At 45.9% G+C, this 25770-nt stretch overlaps 1 protein-coding gene across 2 annotated transcripts in view; it reads right to left on the bottom strand.

The window, feature by feature from the left end:
• sgpl1 (sphingosine-1-phosphate lyase 1) overlaps positions 1-25556 on the bottom strand; it is a 60893-nt gene extending 35337 nt beyond the window's left edge. Inside the window, exons 1-6 of one of the 2 annotated variants that reach the window (XM_067972406.1) lie at positions 25441-25556; positions 11416-11581; positions 10176-10243; positions 7125-7272; positions 6101-6180; positions 2073-2201 (exon numbers count right to left, since the gene is read on the bottom strand). In XM_067972406.1, the coding sequence (XP_067828507.1) occupies positions 2073-2201; positions 6101-6180; positions 7125-7272; positions 10176-10243; positions 11416-11581; positions 25441-25452 (603 nt within the window). In that variant the 5' untranslated portion in view covers positions 25453-25556. Of the gene's footprint in view, positions 1-2072; positions 2202-6100; positions 6181-7124; positions 7273-7454; positions 7517-10175; positions 10244-11415; positions 11582-25440 lie in introns of those variants that run through there. The other variant, XM_067972407.1, reaches the window with a different exon arrangement.
• Between the last annotated feature and the right edge of the window lie 214 nt (positions 25557-25770).

Genomic DNA, 25770 nt, shown 5'->3' with positions numbered 1-25770 from the left:
TGGCTCCCAGCGAACGACCAGCCTGTGCCAATTTGATGGCCGTGAACGCCACAACGGCCAAAGTATCAGCATCGCAATAATATTGAGAATTCCATTGGCTTGGGGGGGGGGGGGCGGGGGGGGAAGATCAGCAGCAGCTCAGGAGACCCAGGAAAACCTGGCGCTCTGAGGCCATTCGTTTATCTTGAGTGCTACTCAAGCAGGACCCAGGCATCAGGAGTTTGAATAGACTCGACGATTCCAATGCTCTCCCGGCCGGCCTCCCATCTACCACCCTCTGTAAAGTTGAGCTCATCCAAAACTCTGCTGCCCGTATCCGAACTCTCACCAAGTTCCGTTCATCTATCACCCCCTGTGCTCGCTGACCTCCATTGGCTCCCAGTCCAGCAACACCTCGAACTTAAAATTCTTGTCCTTGTGTTTAAATCCCTCCCTACCTCTGTAACCTCCTCCAGTTTGACAACCCTCCGAGATCTCTGCGTTCCTCCAATTCTGGCCTCTTGCGCATCCCCCAATTTTCATCGCTCCACCATTGGCGGCCGTGCCTTCACCTGCCTGGGCCCTAAGCTCTGGAATTCCCTCCCTAAACCTCCTCGCCTCTCTCTCTCCTCCTTTGAGATGCTCCTTACAACCTACCTCTTTGACCAAGCTTTTGGTCACCTGTGCTAATATCTCCTTATGCGGCTCAGTGTCAAATTTTGTTTAATAATCACTCCTGTGAAGCGCCTTGGGGTGTTTTACTATGTTAAAGGCGCTACATAAATGCAAGTTGCTGTTGTAAAATGCGCCTTTAGTTTATCACGTTGATCTACAGAATGACAAGGGAAGATATTGCTTGACAAACAGATCATGAAGTGACATGCAGCCTTTGGACTGTCCTATCTTTAAGTTCAGCTTAGTAGTGGTTTATGAAGGTATTTGGTTCCTGAGAGATAACTTTTATCAGCCAAATAATGCTGATAATCTATAAAACCGTTACATGGCACATTACCTTTGACCTATGATCAATGTCCTAATTAACTAGCAAGATAACCGAGCCCTCAAGCTCGATTGCATGGGGTGATGGGGAAATTCCTATCTTTGCTAATCTTGGCTGAAAAATAGACAAGTTAAGAGCAATATTCATTTTCCAAGACTGCTGACTGCACCCAAACCTACTTCCAGTGTTTGAATTATTTGAGATTAATTTTAAGTATGTTTTTTTTTCAAACTCACCTCTGCTTCTTTTATTTAGCAGAATTTCAGCCGCCATGATACTTTAAATGACAAAGTAAACAGATTTGCCTTTATAAAGCGCCTTGTCACATCTCTCAAAAGAGCTTCACACACACAGTGCAGCACAGAGACTGTTCACACCTGCTTAATTCTTGTCTCTCAGTAACTTCGACGATACGAATTCAATGCTCTTGCTTTAGAAGCACAGGATTTTATTATCTCTCCTTGTCTAACTTGGTGGACATAATCTCTTGCTACCACACAGCAAGATCCAAGCTCGCCAAGGAATTGTGGACAAGACATTTGTACAACCTCCGACTCTGTTTTTACGCTCTGGGGTGGAGGCCAAAATGGAAGCACAGCGGGTAACAGTAATCACAGCTCGAATGCAGTTCCAGTCCACAAGGGGTGTGCATTCCCTCGAGTGTAGGAGATTGAGGGGTGATCTGATTGAGGCGTTCAAAACGTTAAAAGGATTCAATAGGGTAGATAGGGAGAAACTAGTTCCTCTGGTGGTGAAATCAAGAACAAGGGGGCACAATCATAAAATCAGAGCCAGGCCGTTCAGGCGCGAAATCAGGAAGCACTTTTTCCACACAAAAAGAGTAGGGGAAATCTGGAAACTCACTCCCTCAAAAGGCTGTGGATGCTGGGGGATAATTGGAGACTGAGGTCGGTACATTTCTGTTGGGTAAGGAATATGGAGCGAAGGCGGGAAAATGGTGTCGAGGTGCAGGTCAGCCATGATCTAACTGAATGGCAGAGCAGGCCCGAGGGGCTGAATGGCCTCCTCCTGTTCCTATGTTGCTAAGTAACGAAGGCGAGCGTCATCCGCTGCTCACGTGGGATCTACCTACCGTGCCACAGGAGTCTGGCCCCCCACCGAAGAGAGTACAAGCCATCCGGACAACCTCAGCCTCCATTTTACGCACTCCAGGGAAGATGTCCGGGTGAAGAGGGTTACTCCAAGCGAAGTCTCCATAAACCTGGAAACAAAGTTTACGTATGAAAATAAAGCCATGGGGAAAAAAAATGCAACCGAGTCAGCAGATCTCAGATAATCTGTTACTGAATCAAACGGCTGAAAGGTAACGGTTTGTTACCCCAGAAGTTTTATTTTACAGGAGTCACTTCAGAGAGATTAAAATTTATTATTTTCACAGATCTTTTTTAAAGCAAGACCAGTGCTAACGCTGCCAACTCCCAACACAAGTCTGCACAACCCCAAAGCACATTTAAAAGAAACAAAGAACTTGCATTTCTATAGCATCTTTCACAGCCTCAGGACGTCCCAAAGCGCTTTACGGCCAATGAAGTACTTTTGAAGTGTCGTCACTGTTGTGATGTAGGAAACGCAGCAGCCAATTTGCGCACAGCAAGATCCCACAAACAACAATGTGATAATGACCAGTTAATCTGTTTTAGTGATGTTGGTTGAGGGATAAATATTGGCCCCAGGACACCGGGGGAGAAATCCCCTGCTCTTCTTCGAAATGGTACCACGGGATCTTTTACGTCCACCTGAGGTTTAATGTCTCATCCGAAAGACGGCACCCTCCGACAGTGCAGTGCTGCACAAGGAATGTCAGCTGAGATTTTGTGTTCAAGTCTCTGGAGTGGGACTCGAACCCACGACCTTCTGACTCAGAGGCAAATCAGAGTCAGAGGGGATGTCCTAAGGTCGTGAAAGTCACTATATAAATGCAAGTGCTTTCTTTACAAACCCCAAAGAAAAGGCTTTGTTTGCAATACGGTGATTGTTTTCGTCCTGCAACAAACCTCTCTGTTCTGGACAGTAGGGAGCCTTTTATATTGTGTGGCATGTCCAACAGGTGCCACTCAGGCACCAGACAATATAAAAGCGCCAGCCTGGTTTTGGTGACTGTGGAGAACTAATTCATCATGGATTTGGGAACCATGGGCAGATTCAGCAGCTCCGGCATCTGCCCAGGGTCTGACCAGGGCGGGGGGGAAACAAGAAGGGGTGGAATGGTGAACCAGGCAGAGTGGCACTGGGGGAGCAGCACCATCCTGAAATTCGAACTGAAGTAACAGTGCGTCAGTACTGCGATGAGTGAACTAAACTCGCCTCATTACTGCACCCTGAAGCATCCTATCTGGATCCTTAACACTACGATAAATAAAAGTACAGGTGAGGTGGTAAGAGACTGATTGTGAGTCATGAACGAGCAAAGACAAACACACTTCCACACTCCGAGTCGGTGAAAAGCTACTTCCTGTAATTTTAATTCCAACCAGAACAATTTCTTTTATATAAACAGACTACAACGGGAGATCCTAACACATTAGTTTTAGCACAAATAAAATCAGAAGATGCTGCAAGCATTCAGCAGGTCAGGAAGCATCCGTAGAGAGAGAAACAGAGTTAACGTTTCAGGTCGATGAGCTTTCATCAGAACTGGAAGAAGTTAGAGATTTAACAGTTTAAAAGCAAGTACAGAGTCAGGGAATTCTTGAACGTCTTCCAGTTCATCGACCTGAAACATTAACTCTGTTTCTCTCCCCACAGATGCTGCCCGACCTGCTGAGTGTTTCCAGCATCTTCTGTTTTTATTTCAGATTTCCAGCATCCGCAGTATTTCGCTTCTGATTAAGTTTTAGCACATTTGTGTGTTGCCAGTCACCTTCCTTTTCATGGTATAACGAAAAATGCTTGGAAAGAAACATTTGAAAGTCACTGTGAAACCCCCAGCCAGTTCGCCATCAGGCCAAGTCAGCACTTTGGATCTCACGTCCATTTAATAGTAGAGCGGAATATGATCAGCCATGATCTCAGTGAATGGCGGAGCAGGCTCGAGGGGCCGAATGACCTGCTCCTATCTCTTATTATGGTCTTATATTTGAGTGTCAGCCTTGGTTCAGTGGGTAGCACTCTCGCCTCTCAGTCAGTCGGTGGTGGATTCAAATCCCATTCCAAAGGCTTGAGCACAAGATTTAGGCTGACACTCCAGTTAAGTACTGAGGGAGTGCTGCACTGTCGGAGGTGCCGTCTTTTGGACGAGGCGTTAAAACCGAGGCCCCGTCTACGCCCTCGCAGGGGAATTCTCCCCGGTGTCCTGGTCAATATTCATCCCTCAACCAACATCACGAAAACAGATTATCTGGTCATTATCTCATTACTGTTTGTGGGAATTTTCTGTGTGCAAATTGACTGCTGGATTGCCTACATTACAACAGTGACTGCACTTCAAAAAGTATTTCATTGGCCGTACAGCTTTTTGGGACGTTCGGAGGTTGTGAAAGGCGCTATATAAATGCAAATTCTTTCTTCTTTCTTGCCTGCTCATGAGTTACCTGTCGATTTCACAGCCATTCATCGAATGTTATGACAGTCCCCCCTCATCCACAACTATCTGTTAATGTTGTAAGAAATTGGATAGCCCGGTGGTGAAGGATAGACTATTAAAGCCTGGTCTTCAGTTGCTTCCAAGCCTTTATTCACAGAGTTCCACATTACACCCGCACCACACCCTGGATCAGATCTCTCATATCGATACAAGAGAGTCCCCAATTGATACGCACCACCTGAATACAATTAACACTAATTGATAGAAATCATATGGATACAATTAACAAAAGTCGCTACCTATTGCACAAACCTCACAAATAGAGAACTCAAAATCTGGAAAAAAAAATCTCAGACCACCACATAAATGAAGGTCAATATTACAAAGCTTCTACCCACCAAAATTCCCACCTGCATGTTCCCTGCCATTAGGTCAGTTTTTTCTCTCTCTCTCTTTTCTCATTTCGACCAGCCCGTTCCTATCAGTTGAAGCTCTGTTGTTCCATGATCGCGATATTTAAATGGCAACTCTTGTTCCCAACTGCAGTCCCGTCTCCTGTCGATAACTTTCCATCTCCTCTCCCTACACCTATCCTGCCAGGTTGTCCCCGAGTTTAAAAATCGGTAGCAAGAGCCTTGACTGAAGTCAGGAATCTATTCAGTTCGGCAGCACGAGTTGCCTTGTTTAATACAACTGAGGGGCTTGCTGGGCCACTCCAGAGGGCAATGAAGAGTCAACCACATTGATGCGAGACTGGAGGAGTGGAATAACAGCAGCAACGACTACTGCCAAATCCCCAGTGAAGTGCCAACTTGCTCTACCATGCTGAATCAGAAGCTTGTGTCACACACCAGACCTTTAACCTGGGCTGACACTCTCAGTGTAGCGCTGAGGGACTGCAGCACTTTTGAGAGCTGCAGTTTCTCGAAGCAGGCTTTAAACTGAGGCCCCGTCCACCTTTTCGGGTCATCGGTCTTATTGCTGTTGCTGGGATTTTTGCTGTGTGCAAGTCAGCAGTTGTGCTTGCCTACATAACAACACTTCAAAAGTGATTCATCGGCTGTGGGATGTCCGGGGGCAGTGAAAGGCGGTATAGAAATGCAATGTCCTTCTTTGTTTACTCCAAACTACAAGTTATTGAAACTAAAAATACAGAACTTGCTACCAATTAAAATGAGTCCAAGTTCCTCTTTTTTCACCGAGAAGTTAAGATGTGCCACGTGCTACTGACCAGGAACGGTGGCTCTCTCACTTGGGAGTCGTCATACACAAGTCCATCACGCAATCACATGCCAGCATCTCGTCAATGCTTTTGCTGCCAATTGCAAGATGCCATCTCAGGCACTGATGCAAGGGCTGGCTGTTCCCTCATACTATAGGGGCTGAGGAAGGAAATTTCATCGACCAATGACAGCTGACCCAACGCTGGCATTGACCACAGCGAGGAACAGCGGGCAGGCCAAAAAATAAACAAAGGGAAGGGGTTTTAAAAAAAAACTTCAGAAGTTGAGGCGGACGAGCGAGAGTATCTGTAAATCCGTTTCTTTACGATAAATCCACATCGAGTCACTTCCTACCTTCACCATCAGTGTTGTGAGTTGTTCCTCGCCACTGTACACCGTCCCAGACACTTGCCCTTTCTCCCAATGTACTTCTCCTACAAAATACAAGATGCCAGGTTCAGTGGGTCTCACTAACCCCTCTCAACACCGTGAAGATCTGATTGTTGACCGCGGGTTTTTTTTTTTAAAACCAAGATCAACTAACGCAGCAGGGACCACGGATCGAATCTGGGACGTCACTGTGGGACAAGCCATTCACAGCATCAATCAGCTGAGCTGGGACCCGAAGAGCCAGCTGTGGATTCACTGAGGCAATGATTGTAATTCTCTCCATTGGCACAGAGTCTCTTTTAAAATGGAAAGTGTGGAATGGCACTTGTGCACTGCAGAACTGCACATTTAGGTTGCTGCTAATCAAAGAATGAGCGAGATGTTCAACTTGAAGAATGGGGAGCTCCCACCAAGACCAAGTCTGAACACAAAAATCGCTCGGTTCAGGTGCTGTAACCGGCAATCCTTCAAGTCTGCTGTCACAAAAAAATAAATAAAATCCACTTGGTTGGGGGTTAGGAGTTCCTTGCAATAAACAGGTTGTTATTAAACAGGGCAGAAATGAGAGCCAGCGCTGTACAACAACTTGCATTTATACAGCGCCTTTAACATAGTAAAAACACGTCCCAAACAAAATCTGACACCGAGCCACATAAGGAGATATTAGGAAAGGTGACCAAAAGCTTGGTCAAAGAGGTAGGTTTTAAGAAGAGTCTTAAAGGAGAGGAGAGAGAGAGGCAGAGAGAGGAAATTCCAGAACTTAGGGCCGAGGCAGCTGAAGGCACGGCCATGAAAATCGGGGATGCGCAAGAGGCCAGAATTGGAGGAGTCTTCTGTACAATTGCCAACACAAATGTAAAAGCATCATTTACTTGTACATAAGATACAATGAGCCAAGCTCGCCAGAGTGCCTTTCATTGAGAGGGGGGATAAGGAAGATTTTTTTTTTTGAAAAATTTTTTTAAAAGGTACAATAATGTTAATTTACCCATTGTGCTGTAGTCTTTAAGCTTTATTAGTAGCTCAGACTCTGTCATCCCATGTGCTGGCAGGTTCGTGACGTACGTCATTCCTTCCTTAAGGGTCAATACGCTCGTGGAAAGGTCATCCAGTGCCTTGTTAAGTTGTTTCTGTATCTGTTGATGGAGTGTGTCAGAAGTGTTAAAGGTGTCGCAACATTCAGGCACATGCACTGAGAGCACAATGCCCATCACCAGGGCTTCCTCTAACAGAGATCTCTGCAGCTGTTTGAAACTTGACCATGCAGGAAGTGGCCAGCCCACAAGAACCAAGTTCTTTCATACAACTGCAAGCTTACCTTTTGTTTAAAAAAGACTGACATTGGGAACGGTTTCCTTTCACCACTGACTCTGCCAGAACCAACTAAGTACAAAGAATTGACGTTATTCGTATATTTTTTAAAAAGCAGAAGCGATTCTCCGTATTAGATCCGGAGTTCCTGTAACAAGGTTTGGGTTCACGTTGTCTCAAGCCGACTTCTCTTATTACTCACTCTTCAGCTACGAGACATTTCTGAATTGTTTTTTAGAAAAAACATGAATCAGTATGAAGTATTTCCTGGCGTACATCAGCATTCAGCAACACATCAACTCCAAACTCTGTGCCGAATATTGACTTGGACACTCTCCAAAAGTGGAGCCAGACCACTGCAGTGCAGACACTGGAGTGCGGATATGAAAGGCATCCAAAGCCACAATGCCCTACACCCTGGTACCGAAAGCTCTTCAAAATCGGCCAAGCTGGTGGTCGAGGTAACGATCTATTTTTTCCTTTTAAAGCGGCAATGCTTCACGATATTTTCATCATGTTGATCGGAGTGGGTTAAAAAAAATTCCCTTGTATGAACCAACAATAAAAACTGTGAAAAAAATTTAAAATTGGGTTTGTTCCCCCCCCCCTAATACACAGGACACCATCAACACAGTTACAGCTGTCAAAACACAGGACACACACACACAATCATGACATTCCTGGCAAGCTACTTTCGAGAGAATTGTTGGAACATGGAATGCTTTGCCACAGGAAGTGTTTGAAGCAGAGACCATCGCATCTTTTAAGGAAAGAAAGTGGACAAACATTTTGAAGTGAATTAAGATGCAGGACTACGGGCAGTGGAGCAGAGCTCGCTTCAGATTGCTCTCACCAAGAGCCAGCACGAATGCAGATGTGCCGAAAGGCCTCCTCTCCTACCGGAAACTTCTGTGGTTATTTACCTCATTGCTGGTATGCAAAGCAGAAATGTCACACTGGCAACAAGGGAATGCTCTTCAGAGGCTGAAGGTCAGGGTTCAGAAAAGAGGAAGCATCACCTCTGCTGGAATGATCTCCTGGACTAGTTTTGATCGCCGACGGCAGCGGGGGGGGGAGGGAGGGGTGCTGGTGGTGGGAGGCGGAGATGAATTTACCAGATTTTTTCCCCTCCTAATTGGCCTGGTTTTTCGTCTCTCGCAGTAGATTACATGACATACAGATGGGGTGGGGAGTTTCTATATTGTGATGCACAAGACATCACAACTGTGTCGGACAGGCTGGATAAACCAGTTGGCTTTTCCTGACCATCATTGTTCGCATGTTGTTATTTGATCCCCAGCACCAACATTCCTCACCCTGATAAATATATTTTTTAAATGACAAGTGCAGAGCACAGTTCTCCCTGATCAGATGCACAATTTGCATCAGGGCAATAATAGCCTCCAATAAACTCTATCACAATGCAAGCCCAACCCACAGGACGCCCAGAAGCTGATTGCTTAACTGGCAAATGTGAATGAGTAATCTTTTAGCCTCCTCAAGGTGCCAGCAATCTTTCTGTTTAAGTGTCGAGTTATTTAGTGCTCATACCTTAAACAGCTCCTGCTGCACAAGTACAACTATTGTTCAAAAATGCACCAATATTTTAACATTGTTACCTCCTCTAAACATTGAAATGGTTTCTAACAACAACAAAGAACGTGCAACTCCAATAGTTGAAGTGCAAAGTTCGAAGTACCGGGGATCGATGTATTCAAAGTCGAATAAAAGATATTTTTAAAATGTCATGTTCGCTGAAAAGCAAGTACGCACAGCTCAATGAGGCTTTGTTAGAGTTTTAATCCCACAAGGACATCAAACACAAAGGACTGTGAGGAGAGGTTTCTTTTTTTCAAAGCAAGAGACTATGCAAGCTCCTTTTAGGCTTTTCTTCCTGAAAAATGCCAACATGTTACAATAGAGCTTGGGTCCATATCAAATATCAACCAAGTGGCACATCTCGAACACAACTGGAGGAGCTGGGATTGTTGAGACATCTTTGCCAAAGGGAAGGGGTGGGGGTTTAAAAACAAAGCATGCGTCAGCCGTGGGTAGCACTCCCGCCTCGGAGTCAGAAACCCATGGCTTCACGTCCCGCTCCAGAGACTGGAGCGCAAAATCTAGGCTGACACTCCCGGTGCAGTGGAGGGAGTGCTGCACTGTCGGAGGTGCCGTCTTTCGAATGAGATATTAAACCGACAAGGCTCCATCTGCCCTCTCAAGTGGATGTAAATGATCCTACGGCTCTATCTGAAGGAGAGCAGGGCAGTTCTCCCTGGTGTCCTGGTCACTATTTATCCCTCAACTAACACCTAAAAACACTTGATCTGGTCATTATCTCATTGCTGCTTGTGGGATCTTGCTGTGCGCAAATTGGCTGCCGCGTTTCCTACATTACAACAGTGATCACACTTGAAAAAGTACTTCAATGGTTGTAAAGCGCTTTTGGACGTCCTGAGACGGTCATGAAAGGCGCTATATAAATGCAAGTCTTTCCTTTGCGATAAATTGGAGATCAATTCAACTTGTAATGGTTTTTTCCATATCCAACTGGGTCAGGAGGGCAAGGATCCAGAAACTGGTCGCCTGCCCCCTCAGGAGGAAAATGGTTTATGAAGAACGCAGTCACAAGATGCACAGAGGAGTCCTCCTCCCATCTTCGAATCTACCACTTGCTAATTGCAAAGAAACGGTGGCTTCTTAAAAAGAAAAAAAAAACGTTACTTACTTTAGCACCCACAAACGGCAATCTCCTTAGGATTCGGAAAAAGAACTTCCTGACTCTCGAGGAAATACCTGCAGAAAGATTTTTAAAGCTTTTAAATATCGGAAGTTAGAAAAATAAGCACATCCTTTCCAAGTCACAAAGTGACTTATTCAAGGAAGGCTGAAATACTTTCAAGGTAAACTTGTCGATCGTCTGTCAGGCTGCTCAGAGATAATCTGGAGTCTGAAACACAGCTGTGATGTTTCACTCCAGTCACTGCTCAGGTACTCCCCGTGGAGATGTGGTTCTAAGTAAACACATCCAAGGTCTATTAGAAGCTAATTACAGTTGCGGTTGGAAGTTTCAATCGAATTGGCGGCTGCTTCATTCCTCTCCTTGGTTCTCGCAAGGTCAGAATAACCAGCAGAAAATGACTGGCTTTCTTTGTATTTTGTCGAAGGTTTGGTTGTTGTTTTATACAAGGTGCAGCATCTGAAATTTGATCGACACAAATCCAAACTTCTAGACAGATAGGCAATTCCATTTTGAAATATTACATCTGGAAAGCAAAAATAAACACTGGCTGTCGGTCTCACACATCACTTAACAACTTCTGTTCTCCTTTTAGTTTCTTGAGAGTCTTATTTTAATGCACTAACTGGCTAAACAACTTAAATGTCCATTGTTCAACAGGCGGGATTAAGCCACACAGTACTGTAAACTCCCCTGCTCTTCGATATAGTGCCATGGGATCTTTTACATGGTTCAGTGGGTGGCTCTCTCGCCTCTGAGTCAGAAGGTCGTGGGTTCAAGTCCCACTCCAGAGATTTGAGCACAAAATCCAGGCTGACGCTCCAGTGCAATACTGAGGGAGTGCTGCATTGTCGAAGGTGCCATCTTTCGGATGAGACATTAAACTGAGGGCCCGCCTGCCCTCTCAGGTGGACGCAAAAGATCCCATGGCACCAATTCGAAGAAGAGTGTTCTCCCGGTGTCCTGGCCAATATATACCTTCAACCTACACCTAAAAACAAACGATCTGGTCATTATCACATCGCTGTTTGTGGGACCTTGTTGTGCACAAATTGGTTGTCGCGTTCCCTACATTACAACAGTGACTACACTTCAAAAGTATTTCATTGACTGGATACGATTTGGGACGTCCTGAGGTCATGAAAGGCACTACATAAAATGCAACTTCTTCCTTTTCCCGTGTTGTCCCAGTTCCTCACACAAGGTGTTTAAACACAGTCTCACTTACTTTGCTGCTGGAATAGGAACCCATGGAGCCACACTCCCAGCAAAGTAGTCAAAGCTGTGACAGCGATGATCTGCCAGGGCTCCAGCTCTTGGAATTGTGTGTTCACGTAACTCCTCCCCTTGTCCAGATACAGCAAAACCGTCACTTTGTACAACTCCAACGTCTCCTGCAAAAAAAAACTCTGCAACATTAGCAACTGTATATTCTCACTTGACTCTTCCCCAATCCCAGCAGAGCAATCGAGCTTTGGCAGACAGGCGTTAACTTCTACTTGCATTTATGTGGCGCCTTCAGCAAAGTTAAACATCCCAAGGGGCTTCACAAACTCCGTTCCCGAGCCACTGGCTCCATCCCCCCTCCCTGGCCGCTGTCTGAGGCTGAACCAGATTGTTTGCATCCTCGGTGTCCTATTTGGCCCTGAGCTGAGCTTCCACCTCCGTGACATCGCCCGTCTCCGCCCCGCCTCAGCTCATCTGCTGCTGGAACTCTCATCCACGCCTTTGTTACCTCCAGACTCGACTATTCCAATGCTCTCCTGGCCGGTCTTCCATCTTGCACCCTTGCACCCCTGTGCTCGCTGACCGACATTGGCTCCTGGTCCAGCAACACCTCGATTTTAAAATTCTCATCCTTGTTTTCAAATCCCTCCATGGCCTCTCCCCTCCCTGTCTCCAACTTCCTCCAACCCGACAACCCTCCAAGATCTCTGCACTCCTCCAATTCTTGCCTCTTGCGCATCCCCGATTTTAATCGCTCCACCATTGGCAGCCCTGCCTTCAACTGCCTTGGCCCAAAGCTCTGGAATTCCCTCCCTAAACCACTCTGCCTCGCTACCTCTCTCTCCTCCTTTAAGATGCTCCTTAAAACCTGCCTCTTTCACCAAGCTTCTGGAGACCTCTCCTAATATCTCCTCATGTGGCTCGGTGTCAAATTTTGTCTGATTCTAACTCCTGCGAAGCACCTTGGGACGTTTTACTACGTTAAAGGTGCTATATAAATGCAAGTTGTTGTTGTTGTCGGCCCAGCCAATGAATTCAAGCAGTCTGAATCCTTCACGGGGAGAATCAGAGTCCGGCCCTGTCCTGTTCTCACACAATGCCCAGTAGCTGCCGGGAGCCATGGACTCTCCGTGCGGAGTGGGAAATCCCCGCTAAATTTGGAGTCAAGTGACGCTGAGCCCCAATGTAGCACCTCAAATCACAGCACTTAACTCAGCACAGACCAGAAGTCAACCCCAAGACCTGCTGTTCTAGAACTTTCTCAAAAGAATCTCTGTACAAACCCAAAGTTGGTGCATAATGCCACTAGACGTTCTAACTGTACCTGAAGGGACGAGAGCGAGAACCAGAAAGCAGAAACATACATGCAGCGACTGCACTGTCAGAGGAGCAGCTCATTGCCAATAAAAGGGTCAAAATGACGACAAGAATGTGCCAGCTCCTTGGAAATCTTTATTAAATACCAACACGTCATCAAAAAAGCTTCATCAAACCCCAGCACATTTCTGCCGTGGGACAAAGCATCGGGTACTTGTGGCTAAAGGGATCCTGAGTTTGGACAGGACAGATGAAAGATTGAAACAATGAACGTATTCACTAAAACACTGACATTTCCTTTTTACACCACAGGCTTCTATTTAACCACCATTTTGGTGACCAATGCACGCAAGTAACTTTTTTAGTCACAGCTTGACTCGCAGTAACCCTCAAACATTCCATGTACGTCTTAGCAACAGCTGTTTTCCTCAAATATGTAAAAACACATTGCACAATGATCCCAATGATTAAATCTTCAATATATTTTCACTCCTAAAAATAATCACTGCTGCAAAAACTATGAGGATGGGGATATCGGATATTAAAAGTGCTTCACTTGCCCCCCCCCTCCTCCTTCCCCCCCTCCTCCCTCTCCCTCTCCCCCTCCTCTCTCCTCCCCCCCTCCTCCTCTCTCCCCCCCTCCCCTCCCCCCTCCCTTCCCCCCCCTCCCTCCCTCCCTCCCCCCCCCCTCCCTCCCTCCTCCCTCCCCCCCCCCTCCCCCTCCCCTTCAAAATTCATTTTCGCTTTTCACAAGCTGCCTTCTGTTGGGTTTAGTGTTTGGACTGCTGCACCCAGGGACAGGTTTTGAATCCCGCATTAGTTAAGGGACTGACTGACATAACCCGGTAAAAGGGAAGAGATCATCTCTCCCACAGGCCTCACCAAATCCACCAAGTTTACCGCGGGTTGCACAAGATCCACGCATCAGAGTCATTGGCACCAACGCCACTTAGTCGTCAGCCGTGGCTCAGCGGGCAGCTCTCGCGCCTCGGAATCAGAACGTCGTGGGTTCAAGCCCCACTCCAGAGACTTGAGCGCAAAATGCACGCCGGCACTCCCAGTGCAGTATCGAGGGGGTGCTGCACCGTCAGAGGTGCCGTCTTTCGGATGAGACGTTAAACCGAAGTAGTAACACGTCCCAAGTCGCTTCTCCAGGGCGGAATCAGACAAAATCTGACACCAAGCCAAAGGAGGAGACATTTGGACAGGTGACCAAAAGCTTGGACAGAGAGGTAGGTTTTAAAGGGATGTCTTGGTGATGGTCAGGGAGAAGTGGCTGGTCTTTATCGTTTTGGAGACAGGCACTGCCCCGACACTTGAGCAGCGCAAACATTACCCATCATCACCTGACTTACGCTGCACACCACCAGAGAGATCCACGGATTTTACTTTTTTTTTTGAACACTTCCACGTGGGGTGAAGAAGCTCGTGATTTTCTCAGTCCAATCATTTCTTCTAGAGGCCCAGTGACAGGCTTGTGCTTCCAACGCACTTAAAAGGAAACCCCCCAGCAGAACAGTGTGCGGCATAAACTGGGCCTGGCTCCAAAACATCACAAGTGGTAAAGCAATGACAGATTACATCATGTGCGCTGAAGTTAGCACAAGCAGTGGCTTTTATCAAAACCAGCCATTGAATCCTCACTGGACACAGGCATGGTGCCGCAGGATTGGAGGACTGCTAACATTGTACCGTTGTTTAAAAAGGGAGCGAGGGATAGACCGAGTAATTACAGGCCAGTCAGTCTAACCTCGGTGGTAGGCAAATTATTGGAATTGATTCTGAGGGACAGCATAAATAGTCATTTAAAAAGGCACAGGGTAATCAAGGACAGTCAGCGTGGATTTGTTAAGGGAAGGTCGTGTCTCACTAACTTGATTGAATTTTTTGAGGAGGTAACAAGGAGGGTAACGCGTTTGATGTCGTGCTCATGGATTTTAGCAAGGCTTTCGACAAGGTCCCACACGGCAGACTGGTCAAAAAAGTTAGTGCCCATGGGATCCAAGGGAAAGTGGCAAGTTGGATCCAAAATTGGCTCAGTGGCAGGAAGCAAAGGGTAATTGTTGACAGGTATTTTTGCGACTGGAAGGCTGTTTTTAGTGAGGTCCCTTGCTTTTTGTGGTATATATTAACAATTTGGACTTGAATGTCGGGGGCTTGATCAAGAAGTTTGCAGATGATACAAAAATTGGCCGTGTGGTTGATAGTGAGGAGGAAAGCTGTAGACTGTAGGAAGATATCAGTGGACTGGTCAGGTAGGCAGAAAAGGGGAGAGCAAACAAGGCAAGGGAGAACACAATAAATGGGAGGATACTGAGAGGAACAAAAGGACCTTGGAGGGCATGTCCACTGATCCCTGAAGGTAGCAGGACAGTTAGATAAGGTGGTTGAAAAGGCATAGGAGATACTTTCCTTTATTTGCTGAGGCATAGAACATAAGAGCAGGAAGGTTATGCTCGAACTGTATAAAACATTGGTTAGGCCACAGCTTGAGTACTGCGTACAGTTCTGGTCAGCACTTTACAAGAAAGATGTGATTGCACTCGAGAGGGTACAGAGGAGATTTACGAGGATGTTGCCAGGGCTGGAGAGTTTTAGCTATGAGAAAAGATTGGATAAGCTGGGGTTGTTTTCTTTGGAACAAAGGAGGCTGAGGAGAGATTTAATTGAGGTATATAAAATTATGACAGGACTAGCGAGAGTGGATAGGGAGGACCTATTTCCCTGAGCATAGGGGTCAGTGACCAGGGGGCATAGATTTAAAGTAATTGGTGGAAGGATTACACAGGAGCTGAGGAGGAATTTTTTCATGCAGAGGGTGGTGGGGGTCTGGAACTCACTGCCTGAAAGGGTGGTAGAGGCAGAAACCCTCAACTCATTTGAAAAGTACCTGGATGTGCACTTGAAGTGCTGTGACCTACAGGGCTACGGACCAAGTGCTGGAAAGCTCTTTTTCAGCCGGCATAGACAGAATGGGCCGAATGGCCTCCTTCTGAGTTCTATGATTCTATGAAAAAAGTAACCCAACAACGCGACAAAAAAAGCTTGGGAAATTCCTTATGCCACTGTCAACCTTCGCAATTCTCCCCTGAAAACAAATAAGGTTGTCTGTCTCCAAGGGTCCTAGCCTGTAAAATCGGGAAGAAAAATCCCTGCAAGAATGTGTGAAGTCATTTTGTTGGAGGTTAAGATTGAGAAATAGTAAGGGAACACAAAATAATTACTTATCATAGGATCACACAGCACAGAATAAAACCATTCGGCCCATCATCCTTGTGCTGGCTCTTTGAAAGAGCTGAGCAATTAGTCCCACTCCCCTGCTCTTTCCCCGTAGCCCTGCAATTTTTTCCATTTCAAGTATTTATCCAATTCCCTTTTGAAAGTTACTATTGAATCTGCTTCCACCGTCCTTTCAGGCAGCGCATTCCAGATCAGAACAGCTCACTGTGTAAAAAACATTTCTTCTCATCTCCCCTCTGGTTCTTTTGCCAATTATCTTAAATCTGAGTCCTCTGGTTACCGACCCTCCACTGGAAACAGTTTCTCCTTGTTTACTCTGTCAGAACCCTTCATGGTTTTGAACACCTTATATTATGTTTTTAGATCGTTTCTGTAGTTTAAAAAAAACTAAAATTGAAAGGCTGAAGACGTGTGTGTACAGAGGTTGTGTGCAGTCTGTTTCTGGGCCTGGTTACACAATGTTCAGGTTTAGATTCGCTTCATCACTCCAACTGGAGACTCAGTTCCCTTTTTATGCCTTGCTAACCCGAACATCAGTGCAGATATTTAGCAGGGATGCAGGACATCTTGATAGGGACCGATACTGAAAAGGGGGGGAAAAGAGGTCATGGAATGCAGCTGCCTAAGGAGTCGAGCAGCTAGAAACAGTATAAAGGGGGTAAAATCATAGCCATAGGTTGAGAATTGAGGAAGCAAGGCATTTGGAAGGAGGTAAGCTGAGCTCAGCTGGCTGTAATGGACTATTCTTCTGTGGCGGCATCATATGTAACCTCAGGTGTTGGGTGACGTCTGATCTTTAATAAACCTGCAAGCGTTTTGTGACTGTGTTTGAACTCATTATTAATACGGGCGCAGGGCTGCAGCCTTTGTCTATGTACTGAAAGAAAAATACATTCCCAATGATTGCCGTTGAAGGAAAGACGTGCATTTTTTTCCCCCTTATTTGTTCATTACATTGACAAGGCCGGCATTTATCGGCGATCCCCAGCTGCCCGAAGGTGATGGTGGGCCTTCCTTTTGAAGCAACTGGATTGGAAGCTATGATCTTTGGGTTACTAGTCCAAGCTCATAGCCGATTACAGTGGTGCAGCGGGTTGTTACTGGACTGGTAATCCAGAGAATGGGAGTTTCAAATCCCAACCACGGCAGTTTGAGAATTTGAATTCAGTTAAAAAAAAGAAAGAAAAAGCTGGTATCAATAAAAGTGAGAATATTCGAAAACCAGATGTGTGTCAGTGCATTAAACACACGGCCTGGTTGAGTGCTAACAATAGGATTGATGCTCTCGAATTCACAACCTTCACCAGCTCACTGGGGTAGAGACCGAGCACAGGGGAGGCATTGTTCCATTTGGGGAAAGGAGAAAGAAGGACACTAATGCAATTCATCAGAACAGGAGGAGGCCATTCAGCCCTTCAAACCTGTTCCGCCATTCAATCAGATCATGTCTGATCTGAACCTCAACTCCACTTACCTGCCTTTGCTCCATATCCCTTGACACTCTTACCCAACAAAAATCTATCGATCTCAGTCTTGAAAATTTCAATTGATCCCCAGCGTCCAAAGCCTTTCGGGCGAAGAGTTTTCCAGATTTCCATTACTGTGTGTGTGAACAAGCACTTCCTGGTTTCACCCTTGAACGGCCAAGCTCTAGTTTTAAAACTGTGCCCCCTTTGTTCTGGATTCCCCCACCACAGGAAATAGCTTATCTGTATCTACCCTATCGAATCCTTTTAACATTTGGAACCCCTCGATTATAATCACCCCTCAACCTTCTAAACTCAAGGGAATACAAGCAAGGTTCATGCAACCAGTCCTCATAATTTATCTGTTTAAAATCATAAAGCAGAGTCAAAAGTCCAATGAAGTGTAAAAGTATATGTGAAGTGGGAATCCAGAAAATTACAGCCATGTAATTTCAACAAAGTAGAAATGGAAGATTATAAGTTAATGGAATCACAACTCTGAACAATATAAGTGTGTAAAACAACGTGTTCAGCGTTTCTCACACCTCATCTCACACGCTGCAGATAAAAAAAACACAAGAGGAAGCCAGTCACTTGATGCTGGGTCCTTCTGACCCTGAGCCTCAAACTTACAAGCATTGGCGAGGGAACTGTGGAAGTTGGACAAACAACTATTAAACTCTGACTGACCAGACGCTGTTCTTTTTAACCTAACGATTGGAGTTGGCGAACCATACAGGGGCAAACGTCCATCTTAGCAGCGGAATACTACACAGCACATCACACTCAGTGTAATTTTTTTTTAAATGTCCTTATTTACAAATCAACGTTTCTTTCTTTGGACTATTACATCAGCAGAAGATTAACTCCAGCAAATAAACAGTTAATACAACGAACTCTGGATCACTCTTATCAGGATTATTAGTCACCTTATGCAGAAGGAAATTCTCAGGACGGGTTTGTAGAAAAACATTTTCCACTTGCTTCGTTCACTCACTGACATTATAATTTCTCTACACAACTGTACGGGGTGGGGGGTTTCCCTCCACTTCCTTTCCCCTCCCAACAACTGGGGGGCATTTACACTGCCAGCCTTGAATCAGTACAAAGCAGGTTTGAGTGAACACTAATAAAACTCAGGTGCCAACTCCCGATCCAATACCCGGGGGGGGGGGGGGGCGGGGGTACTAACAGTGAGAGACCCCCTCCCAGAGGATCACTCTCATCAATATGCAGGCTACAGCCAAGCTCGCACCAGCTGCAGTATAACTGCAGCCCAATACAAAAGCCACGTTTCAAAAATGCCCCCGACTTGGAATGGAATGTTCTGAAATCGGAGTGGAAATGCTGCCGCCCACTCCACGCATGCCCTCACCTGCTTTCCCGGCCGTCAAAAATTTACCACCAGGGATGGCGTGTTTTAAGACATACGTGTGCGGGAAACTCCGCTGTTGCTGCGATCAACTTACGACCACCGCACATCGTAACAAGGGTCCGCTAACTTTGCATTACAGGTGGGAGATACTCCTCTAACCCTGGTCACTTCAGCCTGGACAGAGAAGCCATATAATCATTTGCCAGTACGACGACCACAATACAAATCCTGTACAACCCCGATCGGAACTGGCATTTCCCCAAACAACTCAGTCCAGTGTTGCATCTGCCTATACTCGTACAATGGGTAACTAAAACATTACTGTTGAGAAGGGGGCGAAAAAAGACTTGCATTTATTTTGCGCCTTTCACAACCTCAGGACATCCCAAAGCGCTTCACAGTCAATTAAGTACTTTTATGAAGTGTAGTCACTGCTGTAATGTAGGAAACGCAGCAGCCAATTTGCACACAGCAAGATCCCACAAACAGCAATGAGGAAATGACCAGATAACCTGTTTTTTTTGAGCGATGTTGGTTGAGGGATAAACACCGGGGTGAACTCCCCTGCTCTTCTTCGAAATAGTGCCATGGGATCTTTTATGTCCACCTGAGATGGGGGCCTTGGTTTAACGCCTCATCCGAAAGACAGCACCTCTGACAGTGCAGCACTCTCTCTTTACTGCACGGGGAGCGTCAGCCTCGATTTTTGTGCTCAAATCTCTGGTGTGGGACTTGAACCCGCAACCTTCTGATTCAGAGGCGAGAACCACGGCTGACACCTGAACTAAAATGAACTAGAAAGGAGAACTAAAATGCCACAAGAGGGGATTTGATAAGTTAATAAGAAGAAACGGTTGGCACTGGTGGGAGGATCAGTAATCAGAGGACACAGACTTAGGATATTTGGCCAAAGAACCAGAGAGGCAATATTTTATACGTAGTGAGTCGTGATGATCTGGAACGCACTGCCCGAAAGGGTGGTGGAAGCAGATTCAATAGGAACTTTTAAATATATATACATATATCTATCTATCGGGGAGAGAGAAGATGCAACTCAGTCGAGTTTCAGAGTCACATTGGGACCCGAGTCTGGGGGTGACATTGTCTCTTTCACAACAGGCTTAGCAGTGACCAAAAAATACCAGCCATGCACAAAGCAATTTTCTCATTTAACCCGTGAATTTTCTTTTTTATTCATTCTTGGGATGTGAGCACCGCTGGCGAGGCCAGCATTTATTACCCATCCCCGGCAAGGCCAGCATTTATTACCCATCCCCGGCAAGGCCAGCATTTATTACCCATCCCCAGCAAGGCCAGCATTTATTACCCATCCCCGGCAAGGCCAGCATTTATTACCCATCCCCGGCAAGGCCAGCATTTATTACCCATCCCCGGCAAGGCCAGCATTTATTACCCATCCCCGGCAAGGCCAGCATTTATTACCCATCCCCGGCAAGGCCAGCATTTATTACCCATCCCCAGCAAGGCCAGCATTTATTACCCATCCCCGGCAAGGCCAGCATTTATTACCCATCCCCAGCAAGGCCAGCATTTATTACCCATCCCCGGCAAGGCCAGCATTTATTACCCATCCCCGGCAAGGCCAGCATTTATTACCCATCCCCAATTGCCCTTGAGAAGGTGGTGGTGAGCTGCCTACTTGTGGTGAAGGTTCTCCCACAGTGCTGTTAGGTAGGAACATAGGAACAGGAGTAGGCCATTTAGCCAATTCCGCCATTCAATGAGATCATGGCTGATCTGTGACCTCACTCCATATACCTGCCTTCGCCCCATATCCCTTAATACCATTGGTTATCAAAAATCTATCACTCTCAGATTTAAAAATTAAGAATTGAGAAGTTCCAGGATTTTGACCCAGTGACGATGAAGGAAGGACTGATATATTTCCAAGTCGGGATGGTGTGCGACTTGTAGAGGACATGCAGGTGGTGTTGTTCCCATGCGGCCTGCTGTCCTCCTCCTTCTCGGTGGTGGAGGTTGCAGGTTTGAGAGGTGCTGTCGAAGAAGCCTTGACAAGTTGCCGCAGTAAATCCTGTGGATAGTACACACTGCAGCCATGGTGCACCGGTGATGGGGGGAGTGGATGTTTACTGACTGAATAATACAAAAGTGTAGTGGCCAAAGATAAAAATTTAAACTGGCCAAATTCCTCACTTTTGACAATACGATCCAATCACCTGCCTAAACTCACCGTCCAGTAAAAAAACTGTCATTTCAGGAAAACACACGGGATTAATGAGTACGTTTAATGGGATTATCTTCCAGAAATGGTCAAGAGAAAAGGAGAGGAAGTAAGAAAATAAACCTTATCTTGAAATTAACAGAGCAAGTTACCGTGAAGGTCAGGTTTAGTCACTTACTACATAACGAGTTCTGGGCCAGGGGCTTATTTTGGACACTGTGGCAAACATTGCTCAAGTAGGTGATGAAAAAGTGAAAGCTAATCTAGTAAAACTTGCTAAAGTGCAAAGCATCTTCCAGCAACACCGCGTTCACATCACAGACACTTAAAATTAAGCAAGATAACACTGCAACAACTTGCATTTATATAGCAACTTTAATGTGGTACAGCCACTGGAGCATAATCAGAGAAAAATTTGGTGACCAAAAGCTTGGTCAAAGAGATAAGTTTTAAGGATGGTCTTAAAAGGAGGAGAGAGGTGGAGAGGCAGAGAGGTTTAGGGAAGGAATTCCAGAACTTAGGGCCTAGGCAGCTGAAGGCACGGCCGCCAATAGTGGGATAAAGAGAGGGGATTGACAAGCGACCAGGGTTGAAGGAGCGCAGGGTTCTCGTTGGGGTTGTAGGTGGTTTCAAAGGCATGAACAAGGGTTTCTGCAGCAGGTGGGCTGGGGTAGAGGCAAAGGCGGGCAACAGTGCAAAGGTGGAAGCAGGCGGGCTTTGTGATGGGGAGCAGGCGAGCTCAGAAAATCAGCTCACGGTCAAATGACCTGCTGAGGTTGTGAAGAGTCCGGGTCAGCCCGAGACAATGACCTGAGCGAGGTGACTGTAACAGAAAGGCCCTGGCAGTTACCAGGGACTAAAACTAATTAAAACCATCAGAGCTTACATAAACAAAACATTCATTATCAGTGAAAGACGAGCACAAAGGACACCTTGCCCATAGCTTGCTAGTGGGATATAAATGTCATGCCTTATCTGGACCGGTGTAAGACCCTCTGTTAGGGAGACATTGAGGAGCTGGGGACTAACAGTGCGATCTGGCCTGCCGAGGTACTGATGCTGCATTAACATGGAGATCCTCATGGTTATTAATGTGGCACCAGAGGAGGTAAAGTCTCTAGACATGCATCAGTCAGATTGGTCAATTAAATGGAAAGGGGGAAGGGGGATCTGTTTCTATGACCATCGAGGTATGAAAGGGTGTTCAACACACCTCTCCTGACTGTTCTTTGGTCCTGCTTCTTGCTTTTCCTCTTGTAGTCCTTACCCAGGGTATGTAGAAAAGGGCACAGCTCAAAAGAGACAGAGTATCCATGTCAAAGAGGAAGAGATTATAGAAGTCAGATTGCACGGCTAAATCAGCCAGCTGCTGGAGGACACAAGTGTGTCATCTAATCGTACAAGTCTCCAGAGATTAAGAAAGCAGAGATTTAAGCCAGCTCGTCAAGACACAGTGACCAGCGTGCACATCGGTGGATTTACCAGGAGCAGAGAATCTGAGAGGAACGGATCTCACCTCCACACATCGCCCCAACTTCACAGAAGCCGACACCAGAGTCCCCAGGAAGGCAAGGAATCAGAGAAAGATGCCAAGACTCAGCAGAATGGCTGAGACACAGTGACTACGGGGGACAGGGAGGGCAGAAGGGAAGACATTAACAAGTACTAAACCCTTGAGTTTTCGGCTGCAAGAATCAAAGGATACTAAATAGTTACAATTATTTCTTTTCAAAAACACATCTTCTTAAAAATAACCTTAAGTGCCGAACTGCTTGCCTGAAACATTGTAGTGAAGTTGAAATACGACCAAAACTCATTATCTCACAAAATGCAATTCCAAGAAATGAAAATCATTCTATTCCCACAGTGTCAATCATTGTTTACCCCAGAGTATCTAATGACATTCAAAGCAGGAAATGCTCTTTGAGGGTTAAAACCAACTGCTTCTGGACTTGGGTTTACCAATAGCAATTAGTGGCACACAAGACTGGTATTTTCCTGCCAAGTAAGTGAAACCAGATAAAATATGGCACTGGTCTATGCAATACTTCCTGGATACAGTCAAACAATATTTCCAACTGCAGCTATAATATGGTGCTGTGTTATTAAATCAAAACTCATTCCAGAAGAGGAGCATCTTCTCTAAACAATGCAGGCTCCCCTTTCACCCGCTTGGGATATTCAACCAAGGCAACATGATGGCAGAGCATAAAGGAGGGGGTCCCAGACCCCCGACAGAGTTCCCGATTTCACCTGTACTGCTGTTATAACTAAGTTGTATAGACTAGGCTTGTATTCCCTTGATGTGGAGATGCCGGTGATGGACTGGGGTTGACAATTGTAAACAATTTTACAACACCAAGTTATAGTCCAGCAATTTTATTTTAAATTCACAAGCTTTCGGAGGCTTCCTCCTTCCTCAGGTCAACGTTGTTGGAAATGAAATCCTCGAAATGAAATCGCATTTATAAATCACAGAACAATGCTTGGTGATTACAGACTGTCTGTTATCACCAGCATTGTTCTGTGATTTATAAATGCGATTTCATTTCGAGGATTTCATTTCCAACAATGTTCACCTGAGGAAGGAGGAAGCCTCCGAAAGCTTGTGAATTTAAAATAAAATTGCTGGACTATAACTTGGTGTTGTAAAATTGTTTACAATTGTATTCCCTTGAGTAGAGTACAGAAGATTAGGGGGTGATGAAATTGAGGTGTTTAAGATGATTAAAGGAGTTGATAAGGTAGAGAGAGAGAAACTATTTCCTCTGGTGGGGGGAGTCCAGAACAAGGAGGCATAACCTTAAAATTAGAGCTGGACAGGGATGATGTCAGGAAGCACTTCTTCACACAAAGGGGAGTGAAAATCTGGAACTCTCCCTCGAGGAGCTGTTGAGGCTGGGGGTCAATTGAAAATTTCCAAAGTGAGATTGATGGATTTTTGTTAGGCAAGGGTATTAAGGGTTACAGAGCCAAGACAGGTAGATGGAGTTAAGATACAGATCAGCCATGATCTAACTGAATGGCGGAACAGGCTCGAGGAGCTGAATGATCTACTGCTGTTCCGATGTTCCTAAGGCCATTTATATCTCCATAAGACAAGGGATAAAACAGTGAGTCATGTGCTGACTATTCTTGTATATTTGATTAGAGCTGAGTCGACACTGAACTCACAGCTTGGTTGCTCACCAGATTTACATTTCCCAGGAAGACTTGCACGGCAGCGAGAGGGCAAACAGAAGCTTAATACTTGACTCATCGTTTGCAGCGTACACCGTCTGTTCAAAACACTATGTTTAATAAAATAGTGCACATGAAGAATGCAGATTTCCTCCTGCCCCGTTTCTGTGTATTCAGTGCTACTATCATTTGACATATTCCACTAGAGGGTTGCCTCAAATCACAGGGAATGAAGTCATCAATGAGAAATATTTGATGCACTGAGACATAAACTGCATCGCACAAAGAAAAAACTTGCATTCATATAGCATCTTATCGTGTCCTGACGACATCCCAAAGCACTTCACAACCAATACAGTCACTATTGTTTTGTATGCAAAAACAACCAATTTACATACAACAAGGTACCACAAACAGCAAATGAGATTAACAATCAGCTAATTTGTTATTAGATAATGTTGGTTAATGGTAAACTCGCTGCTCTTCCGAAAGAAGGTTCCTCCAAACATGCAGCACTCCCTCAGCACTGCACTGAAATGTCACCCTCAATTACATGATGGAGTAAGGCTTGAACCCGCATCCTGACTCAGAGGCAAGAGGGTATTGACTGAACAAAGCTGCTCGCTCTTCATCGTGTATTCTGTTGGTTAAGAAGTTATTTAAGCAACTAGGTCCAGCCACTCAGCTGTGGCTCCCAGCATAAGGGAAGCAAAGATCACAATCCAAACACAACATACAGGTACTATTGTGTCACTAGTGAAAGATCTTGTGTGACCATCCTATATATAAACTGGCTGCCATATCTGCCTACATAACAGAAGTGACTGCACTCCAGTTACTGTCGTGTCACCAGTGTCACTAGTGAAACACCCAGCTATCGTCAGGTCACCAACACAACCGAAATCAGAACGTTCGCTATTGTTACATCGCTAATGGAACGTTCGCTATTGTTACATCGCTAATGGAACGTTCGCTATTGTTACATCGCTAATGGAACGTTCGCTATTGTTACATCACTAATGGAACGTTCGCTATTGTTACATCACAATTGAACGTTCGCTATTGTTACATCGCCAATGGAACGTTCGCTATTGTTACATCACTAATGGAACGTTCACTATTGTTGTGTCACTCGTGCAATCTTCAGCCATTGTGCTCTGACCGGTGCAGCGCCCACTCGTGTAAACTCTCCCCCGAATGTGTGACCTCTGTCCACGGCCCGCTCCCCCGGAGCCGCTCCCTTACCCGCATCTCCATGTCTCCCGCAGGCTCTGCCAGTTCCCCTCTGTCGCTGCCGTGTTTTCTCCCCGCCCCGACTCAGCCGCAGCTCACAGATTGACTCAGATTCACATGAAGCCAACGCACGACCGACGCCAAGCGGCAGGAGGGCAGCTCCAAAATCCCCGGGAGGGAGGACTCCGCGCACAGCGACAGCTGCTGGAGCAGAGGACCTGGGCTACAGCGGGGCGAGGAGCCTCAGCGCCACCCCAAGGATGGCGAGGTTCAATGTCCCGATCAGCGCTGGTCATTGAGCTGGAAGATTTCAGACCTCAAGTGTCAGCTTGGCTCAGTCGG

This window comes from Heptranchias perlo, chromosome 36, assembly GCF_035084215.1.
Source record: "Heptranchias perlo isolate sHepPer1 chromosome 36, sHepPer1.hap1, whole genome shotgun sequence".
In the NCBI taxonomy this organism is placed as follows: domain Eukaryota; kingdom Metazoa; phylum Chordata; class Chondrichthyes; order Hexanchiformes; family Hexanchidae; genus Heptranchias; species Heptranchias perlo.
Note: the sequence above shows the minus strand (reverse complement) of the source record. Positions and strands in the feature narration are given on the sequence as shown.